The sequence below is a fragment of the Filicampus tigris genome, chromosome 15 (assembly GCF_054856515.1).
Source record: "Filicampus tigris isolate MCC_2025a chromosome 15, RoL_Ftig_1.0, whole genome shotgun sequence".
Lineage (NCBI taxonomy): Eukaryota > Metazoa > Chordata > Actinopteri > Syngnathiformes > Syngnathidae > Filicampus > Filicampus tigris.
In genome coordinates this window covers 14,882,829-14,902,160 of record NC_141231.1, presented here as the reverse complement: position 1 = coordinate 14,902,160, position 19,332 = coordinate 14,882,829, and the positions used below count along the sequence as shown (strand labels likewise).

The 19,332-nt window shown below is 41.8% G+C and overlaps 3 protein-coding genes across 6 annotated transcripts; 1 reads left to right on the top strand and 2 right to left on the bottom strand.

Moving 5' to 3' along the window:
• Window positions 1-259: 259 nt before the first annotated feature.
• LOC147135703 (uncharacterized) lies at window positions 260-13,458 on the bottom strand. Its single transcript, XM_086052727.1, has 4 exons — window positions 13,377-13,458; window positions 13,206-13,270; window positions 2,938-3,281; window positions 260-1,745 (listed from the first exon to the last, which is right to left on the bottom strand). The coding sequence occupies exons 3-4, from the start codon at window positions 3,158-3,160 to the stop codon at window positions 1,414-1,416; spliced, it is 555 nt and encodes a 184-aa protein (XP_085908853.1). The 5' UTR covers window positions 3,161-3,281; window positions 13,206-13,270; window positions 13,377-13,458; the 3' UTR covers window positions 260-1,413.
• On the bottom strand, window positions 3,499-13,459 carry LOC147135702 (bone morphogenetic protein 7-like). Of its 2 annotated transcripts, XM_086052726.1 has the most exons (7): window positions 13,377-13,459; window positions 13,206-13,270; window positions 9,180-9,426; window positions 7,874-8,007; window positions 7,729-7,806; window positions 6,659-6,780; window positions 3,499-5,412 (listed from the first exon to the last, which is right to left on the bottom strand). In XM_086052726.1, the coding sequence occupies exons 3-7, from the start codon at window positions 9,290-9,292 to the stop codon at window positions 5,275-5,277; spliced, it is 585 nt and encodes a 194-aa protein (XP_085908852.1). In that variant the 5' UTR covers window positions 9,293-9,426; window positions 13,206-13,270; window positions 13,377-13,459; the 3' UTR covers window positions 3,499-5,274. The 2 variants fall into 2 exon arrangements, with proteins under 2 accessions (XP_085908852.1, XP_085908851.1); XM_086052725.1 differs by lacking the exons at window positions 13,206-13,270; window positions 13,377-13,459 and adding an exon at window positions 12,917-13,052.
• ppef2b (protein phosphatase with EF-hand domain 2b) lies at window positions 10,219-18,461 on the top strand. 3 transcript variants are annotated; one of them, XM_086052722.1, is made up of 17 exons: window positions 10,219-12,003; window positions 12,083-12,146; window positions 12,445-12,572; window positions 12,943-12,997; window positions 13,088-13,263; window positions 13,383-13,497; window positions 15,112-15,158; window positions 15,222-15,388; window positions 15,481-15,517; window positions 15,932-16,081; window positions 16,158-16,475; window positions 16,554-16,739; window positions 16,808-16,950; window positions 17,023-17,129; window positions 17,217-17,380; window positions 17,496-17,583; window positions 17,654-18,461. In XM_086052722.1, the coding sequence occupies exons 2-17, from the start codon at window positions 12,101-12,103 to the stop codon at window positions 17,836-17,838; spliced, it is 2,112 nt and encodes a 703-aa protein (XP_085908848.1). In that variant the 5' UTR covers window positions 10,219-12,003; window positions 12,083-12,100; the 3' UTR covers window positions 17,839-18,461. The 3 variants fall into 3 exon arrangements, with proteins under 3 accessions (XP_085908848.1, XP_085908849.1, XP_085908850.1); XM_086052723.1 differs by lacking the exons at window positions 10,219-12,003; window positions 12,083-12,146 and adding an exon at window positions 12,229-12,339; XM_086052724.1 differs by lacking the exons at window positions 10,219-12,003; window positions 12,083-12,146 and having other exon boundaries at window positions 12,377-12,552.
• The last annotated feature ends 871 nt before the right edge of the window (window positions 18,462-19,332 follow it).

Sequence of the window (19,332 nt, the reverse complement as noted above, 5' to 3'; positions counted from 1 at the left end):
GAGTAATGCACTTTATTGAGATCGGCTGGTCAATAGTGTGCACTTACGCTACATTGTGCACAGATTATTTGATGAAGCTCTTTTGGTTATTTCAGAGAAAACCTCCACAGACACACACTGTGCACAGATTATTTGATGAAGCTCTTTTGGTTATTTCAGAGAAAACCTCCACAGACACACACACACACACACACACGTGCGAAAGCACGCAGACACACAGTCACACATTGTTTGCTTGGCTGAAAAGATGACATCCTGGTATTTGCGTAGATTTTTATTATGATTAATGAATGTAACCAAAGCACATTGATCAAATAGAATAAAAACACAAACCCTAACTAAGTTGTTATTAATAAAGTCCAGAAGAGCCACTAGCAGTAACTATTTACATTCATTTACTCGAGAACATTTCCATTGGGTCGGCCTGCTAAATTCATACATTCAAATGTTTAAAAAAAATAAAATAAATGCAACCTGCTGCAATATAGTAGTTAAAACTACATCAATTTAAAAACAATCTCTCCATATAAATACACTCATGGTGCAATAAAGTGGCTGCTTACTCAACAGAGTTGGAATTAAAAATGACATTAAATGTGTTAAACGTAACACACACCTTAAATTTGAAGTTTCCTATCATTATTCCCAATCATTTTAATGCTCTTTAATTGCTAAAAGTGAAGAGAGCCTGAAATGGCTTAGCTGGCCACATATATCATAACCTAAACACCATCAGAAGCATTGAGCTAAATTGACATCCTAAATTCTAATATTTCTTCCATAAAATGGATTCATGTATTCCTCGCACTCTATTCTGTTCATTTCGTAGCATCGGGCAGAAATGCTTCCAGTACGTGTTGAATTATTTTTCCAATCAGATTTAAGCCTCTATTGTGTTGCCATGTAAATCTTAACCAAGGCCTTCAGAATCAGTGATGCCAGCCCGTGTTAATTAAAACTGTTCCTTAAACCTATCCAATCGCAAATTTGTCCCCACGGGGACCGAGGCCCTCGTTGACATATTTCCGTTCTGTGATTTGCCGGTCAAAGCAAACTTTGTTCCAGCCAAGTTCAAGCAAAACATGTCCGTAGCAATCTGCATATGAATACATGGAATAATCAGCATCTCTGGTGAGTACGATCTATATTATTTAAATGCGTTCTGTTTCTGTCATGTCATAAAACGATAATTGATTCTCAACTGCCCCAGATAATGTACAATGCTCGGTTGCGCGCCGTTATATTGCGATTTCGTATAGTATTGATGGTTTCTATAATTGCGACGTGATAGTGGAGGTGTGAAGAGGTGGATTCATCCTGGTAAATCCCCACTTAAGGCCACCAAATGCATCGCCCACCTATGGCATATTAGCAGCGTGACTAGAAACAACCTGACCGGGTGTGTCCCTCATCTCATATGGGAGTCGGACTTCTCTGCCAGAAGGTGACCAGGTACGGGGGACACTTGAGGACCGAGACGTCCCGCTGGCCGACCACCTGCACGCAGAACGGGTCCGCCCTCCCGCCGGGGCCGAAGTGCTCGCTGACGTCGTAGCGAAGGCCGCAGGCATCCGGGATGGTGACGGGAGCGGTGTGCTCGCGCAGTGCGGTGGCCGCCCACCTCACCTCCACGGGCTCCGGGGAAAGGGCCGACGCGTGGACCGGCAGCACCACGAAGGCGTGCTGGAAGCTCTCACCGATGGTGCATTTGATTTTGGTGGACCAGCAGTATTCCCCGAGCTCTCCTGGGAACGGGGAGGCTTGATGAAGGCTTGCAAATACGAAAACGCGGCAGCTTTCAACTCCTCCCTCCAAAGCTATCGGCGGACGTCCCACTAACAACACACGTTTGCCTAATCCGAACCCGTACACTGGACCTCCCTCAAGCTACTATTACAAACCTCTGAAGCAAGGGTCGCCAATATTTTTTAAACTGAAAGCTGCTTCTTGGGTAATGCAAAAGGCATGCCAGTTCGATAGTTCTGAAATGGCAACATTGCTTTAAATTTTTCATTTTGCCAAATTAGTAACAATATAACTGTTATTTATAGTAGAATAGTAATGAAAAAAAAGTTAGAGTTTGATTGATTTTTTTTTTTTTTTTAAAACATATTTATGTATGTATTCATTTTGTCTTTTTTTTGTGGTCTTTAAAGTGGAAGTCAACCCAAACATTTTCTTTACAAGAATATGCCACACTAGTGTAAATTTATAATCAGATTAATATCGTGTTTGCGGAATACGAATTATGCAACAAAGTCCACCAGTTTTTATCCATCTCGTTGGGTGGCCATTTTGTCAAGGCTCCCTGAGCAACTGTTGATGTCATTTTCAGTCAACAGCAAGTGACAAAATGGCCACCCCCTGAGATGGATAAAAACGGATAAATTTAGCTCCTTAACTCATATTCCACAAACGCAATTGTAATCAAAATGCTGTGTTTGGACAAATGTGGCCGCATACAACATATTATTGTAAAGAACATTTTGGGACTGACTTCCCTCTTTAAGGGCTACCTGCTGCCCAGGTACGATGTTTATCAATCGAGCTGGAAACATTATCCTAATCATCTAATCCAAAACCTAAACTCCCCACAGAGTTAATTAACCTCGTCACTTAACGACTACCAAAATTAGAACCCACTATTCCAAATCTCTAATCCTACCTTTTACTACCTACCTTTTTCAGGATCTAATCCTAAACCTTCCCCAAGATGTAAACCCCAAATATTTAACCTGGCCTAACCTCAATGCTTTTAACCACAACTCCCCTAATATCTAATGCTATCCGTACCCCTCTACCTGATACCTCCCATTTCACTCCCAACCTGATCCCTGAACCCAACGCTCACAGCAATCCTTAACCTCCAAACCACCCCCCTCCCCTCATTTCAAACCTCTCTCCCCCCCCCGCCAAAATGACCGACGGGCCGCTTACCTTCAGTGGAGTCTTGTATCCGTATACTGCGCTTGTCCTGCAGCCGGACCTTCCTGGCGTACGTCACCTCGCTGCACTCCATCAAGCAGTCCGTCAGCTGTGGCAAGATGCTGGGGAGCGGCCGCAGCGGCGTTTGCTTGCCGGCGCACTCGGTCGCGCGCGAGGCCAGAAGAAACGAGGACAGCACGCAGAGAGACAACCACGCAGCCAAATATCCCGTCATTATTCCGTCGGCTATCAGTCAGACAACTCCGGCCAGGTCTCGCTGTCCTCTCGCAGGGTTGGTTGCTTCACCGCGGGATCAATATCTGGCTTAGGAGGAGCGCGGCGTGGACGGGAAAGAACTGAAAGAGGCAGATGGCAAAAATACTGAAGATCCTGAAGTACGCACCCTGGGGAAGCAACTAGTTTCCTGGAGTATGGCGCCAAGATTCATTCCTTGGCTATTTTCCTTCCCCCTGAGATTGCACATCAAACTGTGTGGCTGGCGTGAAATCCAGAAAGCCTAACACAAACTTCTATAAATAAGCCACAAAGACTGCGCAAACAGAACATGAGAAGCTGATTTGGATAGCCTTTATTAAACACGAACCGGCAGCAGTGAATCGTGATCTCAGGGAGAAATCAGCATACATGAAGGTTCATTTGAGGTGCTATGAATACGTGAAAATGCATAGATTAAAAACAGTGCAATCAATCAGAAAAATACTCGTGTGAGGTAACCCTGTAAAACGAAAAAGAAGAGGACTAGATCCGACGAAAAAAAAAAAAAAAAACTTAGCTCGGCACTCAGTATTTTATAGAGAACAAGAAGCAATTAGCGGATATATGGTCACTGTCCATTAAGAAGCATGTATTGCTCATTTGTTTTTATTTCTCTTTTCACCTGAAACGCAAAGACAACTCAAGGGGTTATTAAAAGTATACATGTCTCCAGTAGGGGGCGACTAGGAATTTCTTCAGAGGGGGGAAAGGTTTCAAATTCAATCGAAGTAGGCTTGAAAAGCTCTTTCAATGTCGGTCAGGTTGGATTAAAAATTGCAAGGCGGTTTATTGAGGCTAATGAGTTTTTATTTGTATTTTGGATTTCAAAGAAAAGGGAGAAAAAAAAGACAAATCAAGGATATGCATGCCTTTCATTGGACAGTGCTGATCTATAAAAGCACACATATCTTTTGAAAAAAAAAAAAAAAGATTAACACAGCTCCCTTGCCGGTTTGCACATAAAAATCAACAAATTTGCTTTCCATATGTAAATTGTTAAAGCGGAAGTCAACCCAAAAAGAAAAAAGTTATATGCAGCCCCACTAGTCGAAACACGGCATTCTCATTAATACTGCGTTTGAGGAATATGAGTTATGTGGGTGCGGCCATTTTGTTCTCACTTCTGCTGACTGAAAATGACATCACAGTTGCTCAGGTAACGACCAATCACAGCGCACCTGTTTTCTGAAGCTGAGCCATGATTGGTCGTCAACGCGTGTCAAAATGGGGTCTTAAAAACAGGTGGATTTTACTGGTTAACTCAATATTCCACAAATGCGAATATTAATCCGAATGCTGCATTTGGACTAGCGAAAGGCACATAGAACATATTAACAAAGCATTTTGGGGTGTTGACTTCCTCTTTAAGCTTTCGCTTAACCAGACTTCTTTCTCCAGAAGAGGAGATACTTTTGAGCAGAGACAAACAGAGTCTTTGGCTCTGGGGCGTTTGCACATTTTTGGAGGGAACACGCAGTACCCGCGAGCGGCTTCTAACCACTGCCCCCGAATGGAGATTTGACCTCGGATAAAATGTGAGGCAATAAATCCCGAGTGTTTCAAGTGCATGACGTCATGCGGTCATTTCTAGGAGAGCATCCCCCCCCCCCCCATAAGGCGAATGTAATAGTATGAAGGTTTGACCCTCTGCTGTTATGGTCCTTGTAGAAAAAGGAATGCAGACTTTTGAGGAAGCTTTACGAGGTTCCCACGCTCCGTGTTGAAAGCTCCCGAGACAAATACATGACGGAGCGACAGCATGTGTTGGCTTTAAAAGTCAAATATATCACAGTTGATATGGGCCTGGTTGTATTAAGAGGTGGATTAAGTCAAGAAAAAACCCAAGGCAGTAGGGTTGCCCAAACTGAGGGTTGGGTCCCCATAATTGGGTCATTTTTGTGAGGTTGTTTGCTAAATGCTGTAATGTATTTTATATTTTATTGATAATCAATTTCTTGGCAAAGGGGCTTTTTTTTATTTATTTTTTTTATACAGGGCAATATTACGACAGTACATGAAGTTATTGTAGAATTTTAGAGTTGAGAAACTGTGATGCACTAAGGGTGACAAACGTTACTCCTGGGGAGGCTGCAGTGTGGCCGGGCAGCCACAGCGGCGGGTCAGGCGCATGGAGGTGATGACCGCGGCGTTCCACTCGTCCATGTAGAGGACTGGCACCGCTTCCTGGCCGGTGGGCTGGCAACATGGTGCCTGCACGTGAAGAAACAGGAACACAGATGGGTTATAAACACTGGAGTGTTCTGAACAACGACGCGGAGAATCAATGATAATCCATAAAGCTTCTTAGTTATTGCAAGACAGCGCAGAAAAAAAGTAAAAGTAAAAAGTCTACACACCCCGTTTGAGTCGAGTTGTACAGGCTATTAGTCACTTTAATAGTGGAAAAGTTGTTTACATGATTTAACTTCTAGGTCTAAATTGTTTTTAGGGGTGTATAGACTTTTAATATCCAATGTACATGATGTGGTTCCATGCATTTACTTAAAGTCAAAGGTTCATGTGTATAAAACATTATTTTATTAAAAAAATGTGAATCATTCAATTCAAACTCAGTGTCTGTAAAAGATGCACAGTTAAAATTAAGAAATGAAATGGAAAAAAATGGCAAAAATACCTCATCAAAAACTATGCAACAAATAATGGGTGTCTTGTAAAATAAAATGACGTAAAAAGGATATTGCACACATTTAATTTTAAAAAAATAATGTCCTTTTTTTTTTATTGAATTGATGTCTAATATTCTCTAATAATTAAGTTGAGTCGCAAATAACCATTAAAATAAACATTATGCTAATATTAGATCATCTTAATAAAAAAAAAAAAAAACTAGTCTTAATCATTAGTGTTAGCATTTTAAAAACAAGTAAATGTTTCATCAAGTCAATTTAGTATTTAGGGTCAGCTTGATTGGAAAAAAAAGCCGGTTGAAGTACACAATTTAATTGTATCAAAGTTAACTTGACATAAATATTTCTTAAAATGTAGGTTAATACATTATTGACATATTTATATATATATATATATATATATATATATATATATACACGTGTATAAAATTGACCCAACATCAATATTTCTTAAAATGTAGGTTAATACATTATTAACATATTTATTTTCATACTTTATTGCTTGATATTGGATCGACTCAAAACTAATTTTGTTGCCTTTACAATATGGCATTTTGCAAAATCAAGGTTAAATAATGACAATAAGGCCGCCTTGGGCGAGCTACTTGTGCTGCCAGATTGCATTCATCTGTGGTTGGGAAACGCTGAGACTTGCAGCGCACCAACATTTATGTTGGCAACACTGTGGCTTATCTCTTGGCAGCTGCCTCAGCTTTCAAAACACTCAGAGGGTGGGGGTTGTGGGGGTAAAAAAAAAAAAAAAAAAAAAAAAAAGGATAGCAAATCAATCTCATCTGTGGCAAGCACACCTGCAAGTCATCACGTTGGGGGGTGTTGAGCTGGGCCCTGCATGACGCCTTGTGGCCGCAGGGGGCGCAGTGGACCAAGGTCACACGCTCGGGATAGATCATCCAATTGTCCCAGCCCAGATCTGAAGGAAAAACATGGAATGAATCAAAACAATGATGCGAAACACTTGAATCCCTAATCACTCCATTAAAGTGAATGGAAATGCCATTAATTATTTAAAAATATATATTTTCATTAATTTTATTTTATTCAAAAAAAAAAAAAAACTTTCCCCATGTACTTTTAAGAGGAAAATAGCGCTTTCTAATATAGCACTCAATAAAAAGTTAGAAATCAAATCAATATAAAGTAAATAATTGGAATATATTGCCACATTTTTTGCTTCAATTTAATGGACATTTTACAGCTCCTTCTGGTGGGCTGTATAATACAGAGACGCACATGAAGGAGGCGGTCACAACTGACTAAGTTAGCTGCGGTAATATTCGCCATTTTTCGCAAATGATAACGAAAATCTATTCCTGTAAGTATTGTTATATTGTCTATCTATATAAATAAAGTTGATTGTACTGTATCTACAAATGTTGTCCCACTGTTTAAGTTCAAATATCCATTTCATTAGCCTGTCTATGGCATTTCCCATTAGGTGTTAGCAACTTAGCACTAAGCTAGTGGACTTTAAGGCAAAAAGTTGTGTTTTTTTTAATACACAACATGTCATTCTCTTTGTTTTATGTTTAGTTTGACAACAAACTGCCAACTGGGAGCGGCAATAAGCAGCTTGAAGCCTCTTTTTTTTTTTTTGACAAATTATTCACAGTCTGCCAAACTGCTGCTTGTTATGAAGTGAGTTGAGACGGCTCAGAGCCCAAGAAAATGAAAATCCTGTGAGGCTGATTCGATGTTTTTTTAAATTTTATATAGATATTGACTTTCTGCTTCATTGTAATCAAAATGTATGGGTTTTTTTTATACTGTACAGTATTTATATTAAGGTAAAAAGCTGTTTGAAAAATGTCAATAATATCACGACAAACCGGAGATATTCCGTTTTAATGTGATTGTGTACCTGTCATGGAAACCTCTGAGGTCTCGGCGCAGCATCCTGAGGTGTCTCGGCCATCATCAGAGAAGGAACCAGAAGAAACTAGGAAAGCAGGGAAGAGATTGGGCGTCAAGGATTCAGGTTGTCAACATGTGCACTCCAGTTCTACCTGCCACAGCCTTGAGCCGCTCAGCAGTTCCGCTCCACTGCTTGCTGGCGCCCCCTGGCAGCCGTGGCTCGATCTGCAGGTTGAGGGCAGCCAGGAGCTCCTTGCGGATGGACTGCAGGGACTCACCACGGCACCTGCACGCAAACGGAACTTCAAAATCATTTGCTCGGAAATGTTTAAAAACACATGGCTTCAGGTGAAATTACTGTTCTAATATTGAATCAAAATAAAATCTACAGAATTAAAAAAAAAAAAAATAAATACTGAACATTGGTAGCTGAAACGTGTGAATATAAGTATCAACGGCTAACAATTCAAATAAACTATGAAGAAAATACTGTGAATAAAGTAAGAATAAACACAAAACTTCAAATATTAATAAAAAAAAAAGTTAAAAAAAAAAAGAAAAACTATAAATACAATATTGCCATTGTAAAAAAGGCAATTATGATAGACAATATAAATTAAAATATTTGTGTGAGAGTGGGTTTAAAACTACATCTAAATATAATGACCATTCATTCTAGATGAGAATAATGAAGTATCATCAAAATAAAATACTGTACTGTATATGCATACATATACAGTATATCTATTAAATCATATAAAATACAATGAAAAAAAGTTACAAATAAAAACATATTTAAACTTAAACACAACTAAAACTGAATTAAAATTAAAAAACTACATGAAACAATACAATATGAACAAATTCTGTAGATAACATATATGTATAAGATTCATTAAAGTATAAATAAGGAATAAAAATTACGTTATTTTGGACAAAGTAAAAGACAGAAAACTTTTGAATTTTTCTGTATAGGAATTCCTTTTAATTTATATTTGATTATTTAGTAGACAAATCTATGAACAAGACATGAAAGAAAATGTTTTCACTCCATAAGACAAAACTGTCGGAAAATATGTTCAATAATTCATTCATACAAACACGTCCCTTCAAAATTTTATAATAATCTTGTCAAAAAACGATGTTTGATAACTTGATGTTTCGGGCTTACATATTTCATAAAATGATTGACCTACATTTTCAGAAAACACGATCAAGTCACAAAGTGGAGATGCAGGCTTTTTTCATTGGTCAGCTACAATTTGCCATTGCTCTGCAAAGCACGGGTGGGACATCTGCGGGCTTGAAAGAGCATTCGAGTGTCCCGCCACGCAACCCGAAAAACAAATAACACCTCAGGGGAAACAACGTTCAACCGGCCGATTCTCGTACCAATACGGCCAATCAAAAACAACATTGCACGTCATCAAGAGCATCCATGTTGACAATGTCACCCACCTGCCGTTGGAGTCCTCTGGCATGGCGTCTTCTTGCTTGGACGGCTGCAGGACAAACGCAATCACCGCGGAGGAGCACATCAGTGCCATCACGGTGACGAAGGCAAAGGACATCTCAGGTCTGTGGACGGGTGGACGGCGGCGGGCAAACTCGACGAAAGTGGCGGCGGTGGCTTCTCGCGACGGCAGGCGGCAATAGGAGTGACCAGACGGGCTGGGATGCCGCTCAAGGTATTGGTTGTCAGGGCCTGGGAAAAGTGGCTTTTTTATCTTCCTGTAGCCCTGCTCGGCCTTGAGATGCTTTACATTGTTGTCCTGTCCCCTCGTCTGTGTGAAATCTCGAGAACATGGAGGATGAGCCGGCGCGCGCACGCGGACAGAGAGGAAGGAATAGATTAAAAGGTGGGGAATAAATGTTCTGAAATGCACCTCGAAATAAAGCAACATCAAAAGAACCAATTACACAAATGCACATCAACTTTGCAATGTTTGTAGTAGAATGCAATTTGCAAATCGCAAAGGCTGCAATATGGAAGATAAAAACAACTCTGCTTCCTTTTGGTGGGTCAATTCTTAATTGTATTAATTCATATTTTGCCAAATAAACTATTTTTGGTGTCATCTGACTTTACTGACTAACAGTATGTTGCCGCCACACTTTTTAGGATGAATTTTCCACAGTTGTCATTTGTGAACCAATGGCGAGCCATCAACCTTCACCACTTGTGCTTAAAGTGGAAATCAACCGAAACACTTTTTTTTTTTTTTTCAAGAATACGTTCCCAGCAGGCCCGCCAGTTGAAACAAGGCATTCTGAAATGAAATATGAGTTAAGCAGCAAAATACAGACCTTTTTTAGCCATCTCAGGGGGCGGCCATTTTGTCATTTCTGTCGGCTGCTCAGGGCTCGGGTAACGACCAATCACGGCTCAGCTTCAGAAAACAGGTCAGCCTCAGATTGGCCCGAGCAGTTGTGATGTCATTTTCAGTCGACTGAAGTGACAAAATGGCCGCCCCCTGAGATGGCTTAAAAAGTTGGCACGGTGAGCTAGGAAAGAGAATGATAGTACAGCTCATCCTCTGGCTAGTGGATATCATGGCGAGCGCTATGCTTTGGGGGTACATCAAACTCTGTTGTCAGAGGCTATGTTAGCCAAAACATGTTCTTTATTGCTCTTATAAGTGTGTCACGACTATGCAACCAAAGGTATGAGACATTAGTGAGGGTGCACGGCACACAGGAAGCAACCGCGTGAGATTTGACAGGGCATTTGGGATACACCCAAAACTATTAACGATGTAGCTTCTATTGAGGATTTGCACGTTAAATAGGATATTTTGGACGCAATCGGAAAACTCAATTCAATTAAAAGTAAAACCCTGCGTTTCGCATATTTGGACATGGATGAGTTTGGAGACACTTACTACAAAGATGTGAAAGGCAGAATTCGACACTGATAAATATTCTGGCAATATTATTGACCTCTGCAGGTGACACTCAAGGACGGTATGTGGAGGGAAGAAAAAGAACACCTGGCAATAAGAAGTGCCACTGGTATGCCATGCGAATATCGGAGAACATGGAGAGCCAACAAAAATAAACGATGAGGATCAAAAAAAAAAATCTGGTGACCGGAGCCAAAAATACATTGTTGATTTTAACGGAGGTGCAGATAAAGAGGTCAAATTCTTCAGCACAGCCACACGTGGATTGGTGATATTTTTGCTCAAGATGCTCAAGCATTCAAACGCACCTGCAGTATGTTTCAACCAGTGTGGGAAGTTCATGCTCCAACATTGCTGAAACAAACAATTGTGACGTGAGGAAAAAAAAAAAAAAAAGGTTGCTCAAGTGCAGTTCCCATTAAATACGACCACGGACCTCCTAACCAGATGTATGGCAAAAATGCCGTTTTTTTAAATGGACAAAATATATGCATACGTGCAAAACACGGGCTCTTAATACATTTCATTTTATTGATGTTTGCGGTCGGAATCGCTGACGGAAGCCCGTTTAAAATCAGAGGTGGACCGGCCTATAAGCAGGTATGATTTTTTTCTACCCCTCGAAAAAAGACGAATGGTGGACAAAGGAAGGGTACCCGCGCTGCAGACGGATGACGAATAACGGACGATCGATTTTTAGTAAAACGCCCAGCTCTGCTACTCACGTTGTATAAGCAGTATAAGACCCGGTGTAAGTGCAACCAAACCGTGTCTGCCACCTAGTGGCAAATGGTTATATTGCAATTTAAAACTACATTTGACCCCTGCAGTTCAGCACCCGTTTTTTTTCCCCAGTATTTTTTTTTAATATTTGGGGTATTTTCCAGTTTTCCGGGATAATGTACAAATGAGTTGCTGCAGCTGATTAAATTACATAATAACCATGCATTCATGTTTCCATACAAACAACCGAATATTAGCTTTGTGTGCGACGAAACAGGCCGAAATAAATTTGTTCGTAAATTGAGATTTTTTTTCCAGTATGTACTGTATACTTTTTGTAGCATTTTTTTTTTTTTTTTTTGTGGTGTGTGAGATTATTCCAATATACATTTTTGCGTTTTGGCTCGCTAAAGGTTAAGATATTATTTCGATGACAGCTGCTGGCCTTTATCGGAGCCTTCAGCCGTGAGCACAGCAAGTTTTAATCCTAATCCTCTTGCATCTTGTTTTTCTTTTTATGCGATGATGAGACACTTGGCAAAGCTATTAGCGCTGGCGATAGCTGAACAGGAACGGGAGTAATCCAATTGCACCTGGGCTGAGATGTGGCGACTGTGATACAGTGGGGAGGATTCACACCGAACTGTCTTGGCAAGGTAAAAACTATTACAGTGTTTTTATTTAATTATGGTTTGAACACGAAACGCAACATTTTGTTTGTCTATCTTGGGATAGGGAAAAGTGCAAGTCATCATGGGATGCGGCATGGGAAAACCACGCCCGAAGCAATGTGACACAGGTGACATTTTTATTTGTATCTATTTTTTCGTCATTTTGAAAGATTAACAGCATTCATTTGTGTTGTTGTTGTCTTTTATAGTAAGCATTTCCGTTCCAGGTAAATGTTTTTACTCCATTTCATTCTTTGTTAAACTAAACGTGCTTCATATTAAATTTTGCTCAACTTTACACGCTCTGTGAAGCTGCTACCGGTGAGTGTTTCTACCAAATAATGAATACGACTGCCTCAGAAGTTTGAAAGCACTTTTTTTTTTTCTTCTCCCTTATTTTCTTTTTTTTTTTTTTTTTTATTGTAGCTATCAGAGCAGCTCTGTTGATTCAACGCTGGTACCGTCAGTATGTTGCCCGCCTGGAGATGAGACGCAGATGCACATGGAACGTCTTCCAGTCCATTGAATACGCCGGTGAGCAAGACCAAAACAAGGTGGGGACAGAAAACAATTCTGGCCCAAACATATACAGGCCTCACAAAATTAAAAAGATTCTATTCATATTTTAAAACATGATAATCAAACACACAATTTTAGCACTATTTTACACGTCTGTATCGTGGGTTCTGAAAAATGCGATTGTGTGTTTTGTTAGGGATCTGAAAAATCTGAAAATTTTTTTTTTTTTATTTACCTATTGCGTGTGGCTCTGGAATGTATCCACCTCGACAAAATAGATTCATTGTCGTTTAACCGTTTGAAGACGACACCTGGTTCAGCTGATGGCTAACGTAATTCAAGCTATGTGTGATGTCATTTGTGATAATTAAACAACAACCTGCACGTTGTCTTTCATCTTTGCAGCTGTACAATTTCTTTGGCTTCCTGATGGACCACTTCACCCCAGCCAGCAGCGAACGTAAGACGACAGATGGTACAGCCAGCTCATCTTGTGAAAATGTAACTTTCTCGACTGATCCGCCTCCCATTTGCTTAACCTTTGATTCAGGAAACCTAATATCGCACCTCTTCCATGAAAACAACATCTGCCGCGATACGGAATGGGAGCAGTACTTTTGCTACAAGAGTGTTAAGGTGCCCGACAGCTACACAGGCCCTCGACTAACCTTTCCCGTGACCGTCTGTGGCGTGTCCAAGCTGGTGGAGGCCTTCAGGCACAGACAAGTAGGCACTTGAAGCAATGACAAAAAAATGACAAAAAAAAGTGGGCAAAAAGACTTTTTGTGAAGAGATTTGTGAAGGACACATTTGTGATGGTTTGACCGACTTTTCCCTACCAGTAGCAGCTCCATGCTCGCTATGTTCTGCAGCTTCTTGGAGAGACTTTGAGGCTGTTGCAAATTCTCCCAAATATCAACCACGTCTCCATCTGCCAGATGAGGGAGATAACCATATGCGGTAAGGAGCCCCAAGCTGCACATTGACAACGAGTGACCTCGCCAAAGGCTCAACAAAAGTTAAATGTTCACGGGGTGGCACATTTGGTTGCTAGGTGCCTCAGCTGACTCAACTGTCAATCAAATACAATGACTACAACCTGGAACATGGATCCCATTTCATCTAGCATGTTTTTTTTTTTTTTTTTTTTGTCTACGCATCCCTGTATATTTGAGATGTGAATAATTGGCTATATACGCTTAAAACGTCGGGTGGCAGGACTTTATCCAGCTGTGTTGTTGCGGGGCTTTGACTTTCCACGCAATAACGAGTTCCTAGCCACCAGCTAGCTTGCGAGCTAACAGACTTGGACCTATAAGAGTAATTACCAAAACAAAACAAAAAACTCCGTTTACTCATAAACATTATTTAAAGAAAATGGCTAATTTCCTGCGCACATCTACTTACCAGCTGGGAGTATTGTGAGTGGATTGAATTGTTTACAACTGTTTAACCAAGATAGTTTATCTATAACATAAGACCATCGTGATGTGATGATGATGATGATGATGATGATGATGCCGACTGGAGCAATTAGCTAGGGGACATCAGGAGAATATTTAAGATTGAGGAATAATGCAGTTCTATTACGTTTTATTGCAAAACTTTTGCGTTTTAACGCAAGATGTTTTCAGCGTTTATAAAACCATTATTGTAAAATAACGCAAAGTTATTCTAAAAGTACAGTAGTTGAACGAGACTTCATGCCCTGAGGGGGTCTGAATCGTTTTTACTGGCACAAAGCAACTTAAAGCAACTTTGAGGAGGATGGGATCAACCCTGGCACACACAAAAAAAAATACAAATGTCATGAATTGCTTTACGGCATACTCACTTCTTCCTTTCGCTATAAGGACGGCTCAGGATTTCACGACACTCCTCGCTGGCACGCATGGGAAATGTGGTTGATTTTTGTCAAAACACTACCGTTTTTGTCCACATGGCGCCGCCATAATCAACAAAAACTGACACATGACAGTGTTGCTTTAAGAGGAAAGACTTCCACTTCCTGTCCCCTGCGACTGGCTGGCGACCAGTTCGGGGTGTAGTCTGCCTTCGCCCATTGACGGCTGGGATAGGCTCCAGCAACTCCCCGCGACCCTATATAGGATAAGCGGTTTGGAAGATGACATGACATGACTTCCACTTCCTGGTCATTTAAATGTATACACTGGTAGAGATTTTTACGGTCTAAAGATGTCACACACAAGAACATACTTTGCATGCAAAGGGATAAGGTACTAAATGTTAACAGTTAGTTAACAAAACAAAATTGCTATCCTGGTCAGTCGGAACTTGGCTGGCTAGGGAAAAATCGAGGGACGGACAAAAACCCACTTCCGTCCGTGCTTAGTCTGTCCTTTTTAAAAAAAAACATCTCGTCCTACGCCCCTCCACAAAATGGGCGTCCGTCCACGGAATGCGCAGCTCTACGTATTTAGAAACTCGAGGTTGAGCCCCCCCTAAATGTCAGAAGAAGAATAAACAGCAAATCTAAGACAGACTTAGCATTCCATGGTCCTCTACCCCAACTTGCTGCAAGAACACTAAAGGCATTATGATTTGCGTTCACAGGCGATTTACACGGACACCTTGAAGATCTACTACTGATATTCTACAAGGTACTTGCTGAGGTCACCCAGGCAACTCGGCGGTCTGTGACAAATTGTCTCATATGCGTCCAGAACGGGTTGCCTTCCCCCGAGAGGCCGTACGTGTTCAACGGAGACTTTGTGGATCGAGGCAAAAACTCTTTAGAGCTCCTGCTCATCCTGTTCGGGTTCCTGCTGGTCTACCCCAACCACGTCCATCTGAACAGGGGCAACCATGAGGACCACATAGTCAACCTGAGGTACAATGGCAAGGTCTTTTTTGCCAAATATAGGTTTCAGTGAAAGCCGGTAGAGATGATGTTAACACTGCTTTGTTTGTGTGTTCTACCAGGTATGGATTCACCAAAGAAGTCCTGGGAAAATACAGGGTATGTCCTGAGATTATGTTGCTTTCATCTCAATTTGTGGCGTTTAGTAACTGTCAAATAGTGGAAATATTCAACAGAAAATGAGTCAAGTTTAGGAATTACCATCAAGTGCGGAAATGTATTTAAGGGTGTGGGTGGCCTCTGTGGATGAGGGCCTTTGTGGGTAGAAAAATTTGATTGCATAACCTGAATGACATGGGCCAGACTTGCTAAGGAGGGAGTAGAACGCAAAGTCAACAAAAAAGCATTTTGTTTTCCAAAATGAAACCGTGGTAGGCTTGACGTAATCCTGACTACATATCCAAACCAAAAAGCTAAATAATCGCAACGCTAGCTCTGTACAACGGCAACAGGAGCAGCGTGCGTGTACCGGACCACGGTAGTACGACGGCTAGATTAAGAACTGGGTTGCAGGTGCATGGCAAAAAGATCCTCAAGCTGCTCCAGAAGATTTTCAGCTGGTTGCCACTAGCGACCGTGGTGGATCACAAAGTGCTCATTGTGCATGGGGGCATCTCTGAATCCACAGACCTGAATATAATAGCCGGACTGGACAGACACAAAGTAAGACGAGTCAACAATACCAAACGAATCGGCGCATTCCACAGACTGATCTATCCAAACTTGTGTTTTGGGGCAGTACGTTTCCACCCTGAGGCCTCCAAAGCGAAGCATTCACACTGCCAGTAGCAACGGTAAGACGGCGGACTCCGACGGTCTCATGCGAAGTCGACGTCGGGTTGGCTCCCTGACGAACCGGAGCCCGGCTCCGGCTCGAAGGCGCGACGTGCCGCGCCGCTCGCTTCAAAACCCGCCCACGAGCGGCCAGCCATATTGGTCGGCGGAGCTGCTGAAGAACAGACGCGGCGGGGCCGGTTTTGACCAGTTGCAGATGACAGACTACGACTCCCCCCCAGACCTCGGGGACACGAGAGCAGATGACTTTGAGTGGAAACAAGTATGAACAAATGTACAAATATATTTACAGTACATGCGCCCATTTAGTGGGTTACCTGACAGAAGAAATCCATACCAGATAGTGGACATTTTGTGGAGCGACCCGATGCCTCAGAATGGCTGCATCCCAAATGAGGTGCGAGGCGGCGGCTGCTACTGGGGCCCCGACGTCACCGCCGACGTTCTGGGACGTCACAACCTGCAGCTCCTCATCCGCTCTCACGAGTGCAAACAGGACGGCTACGAATTCTGCCACGATCGGCGGGTAAGCGCGCCATGCGGGCATGGGGAAACTTGACGACTGAATTCGAGATTGAGCACTTCGCCATGCAGGTGCTGACCATATTTTCAGCTTCCAACTACTACGAAGTGGGCAGTAACAGAGGCGCCTACATTCGGATGGGCCCCAATTTGAACCCTCACTTGGTTCAGTATCAATCCAGCAGAGCGTGCAGAGATCTAACCTTGCGACAAAGGTACGGTCGACCGCGCAAGCATCTATTGATCGCCAGGAGGGAGTTATCTTTACGTTGGCGTGTTCTCGTCAGTGTCGGCTGGACAGAGAGGTCGGCTTTGCAAGCTCTCCGGCGACAACTGTTCATCCACAAGTCAGACCTCACCCGTGCCTTTCGGGGGCTTGATCCGAACGGCACAGGTAATCTGGGAAGTGGAGTTTTCACAGTCTTATGCGCGTTCAACCTGGTGGCAGCATGATAACATAACAGCTGCTCTTTGTAAGCAGGGTTGATCTCCGCGAGGGACTGGGCCAGTGCCACAGAGAGTGTTCTCAAGCTGGGTCTACCTTGGAGGCTCCTGCGCCCGAAGCTTTTGGGCAGCACCCGGCACGGCATGGTGGAATACCGGCACTGGATCAGGGAGCTCTCACACACGGAGCCTCACCTGGAGGTGTCTCATTAAGATTATTTGAAACTATTTGTCGCCGATAAACACCTTTTCAGTTCTTGCTGTGGGCGTATTTTGATAAATCGGCAGTGGCATTATTTTCTTATCTTTCTGGCAGATCTCAGACACCAGCATCCTGGAGATCATGTACAAGAACCACTCCAGTCTCGAAACCATCTTCCGGGTGATAGACACAGATCACTCAGGTCTGTAAGAGTCTGTAGGAATCGGCTCTATTCGATTCCTTCATGTCTCCTTGTCTCGTTCTCCGTCCAGGTCTGATCTCACTGGAGGAATTCCGTCAAACCTGGAAACTGCTGAGCTCTCACTTCAGGATGGAGATCAACGACAAGTCTGTGGTAGACTTGGCGCAGAGCATGGACTTCAACAAGGACGGGGTCATCGATATCAATGAATTCATGGAGGCATTCCGCTTGGTGGGCATCACAGCACAGAAGTAGATGTGGTGGCGGGCTCACTGTACAAATTTAAAGCGGAACCCAAACATTTTTTTTCAAGAATATGTTCCTAGCAGGCCCACATTCGTGGAATAAGTGTTAATCCACTGGTTTTTAGCCATCCCTGGGAGCGGCCATTTTGTCTTCTGTCGACTGAAAATGACGTCAGAACTGCTCACGACGACCAATCACGGCTGACAAAATGGCCGCTCCCTGACATGGCTAAAAACTAGCGCATTTTGCGCGCTTAATTAATATTCCACAAACGCAAAATTAATCGGAATGCTGTGTTTCAACTAGTGGGCCTGTCTTTAAATTTGTACAGCGAGGCCGCCACCACATCTATATATTTTTTTTTAGATACTTGAGAATAACGTTTCAGATATTTACAAATATTTGAAAAAAGGCTTAAGAATTACAAATGCATTTTTTTTTTTTAGATTTGAATTTGAATTGAGTTTTTTTTTTTTTTTTTTAATCAGAAAAAAAATCTTGACAATTTACAAAACTGCAGTTTTTTTGAGTTTCAATTCTTTTGTTAAATTGAAAAAATAACGTTTGAATTAAATTAAAAATATGCTCATTGTTTGAATTGATAAATCACAAATAAACGTTTTCTTCTTTGATTTGACTTTGCATTATTTAACTTATTTTTTTAGTCAATGAATTATCACAAATGTTTTTTCAATGTTGCAGATTTTTTTCAAATTACAAAAATGCTTATTTTTGAGAGAAAAATAGCATTTGATTACAAGTATGCTTGGTTTTGTTTTTTAATTTGTGCGAAAAAATACAATTTGAATGACACAATTTCTTTGAGAAAAATAATGAATGAATCAGTTACCAATATGCTTCGAGTTTATTTTTAGAAAATTGGCTCTTATCGACCAGTTGTATCAAATATGCTACAATTCAAAAGTCATGGATATTGATTTTTGGGGGGGAGCGTCGCCAAATCAAAGCTTCTGCCTGGAGAAAGTCGAGCCTGAGCGTTGACGATGCCGAAGAGTGAAGAGTGTGGCCGGGCCTCCGCCTCGCTCGGCTTTATACCCTCAATCTGACATCACGGCCGCATCACAAAGCCGATCGGTGCCGTATACGCGACAAAGGCAAAAGGAGATTATGCGGCCCGAAACCGGATCAGCACACTTTGAGACTTACACAACAAGCAAACATCAAAGCGGCGCACGTCACCTTCAAGTGACAAATGTTCACAGGAACAAATGAAATTAATAAACTCATCTTGTCAATTGATAACAGTGTTCCCTGGCTACTCATTTGTGACCAGAACTTCATGCATTGTAGTTTGATTTGGCTATTTTGGCACGTCTACTTGCTATTTCTCTTCCTTCCAATGCAAATTTTGTTTGGGGGAATACATTTGTTTGACAAAAACCGAGACCATGAAAATTAGACAGCTCGTTGCCTATAATCGGCACCTCGAGGACGGTTTGATTTTAAAGTCGAACCATTGAATCGGGTGCACTTGAGTGGCGT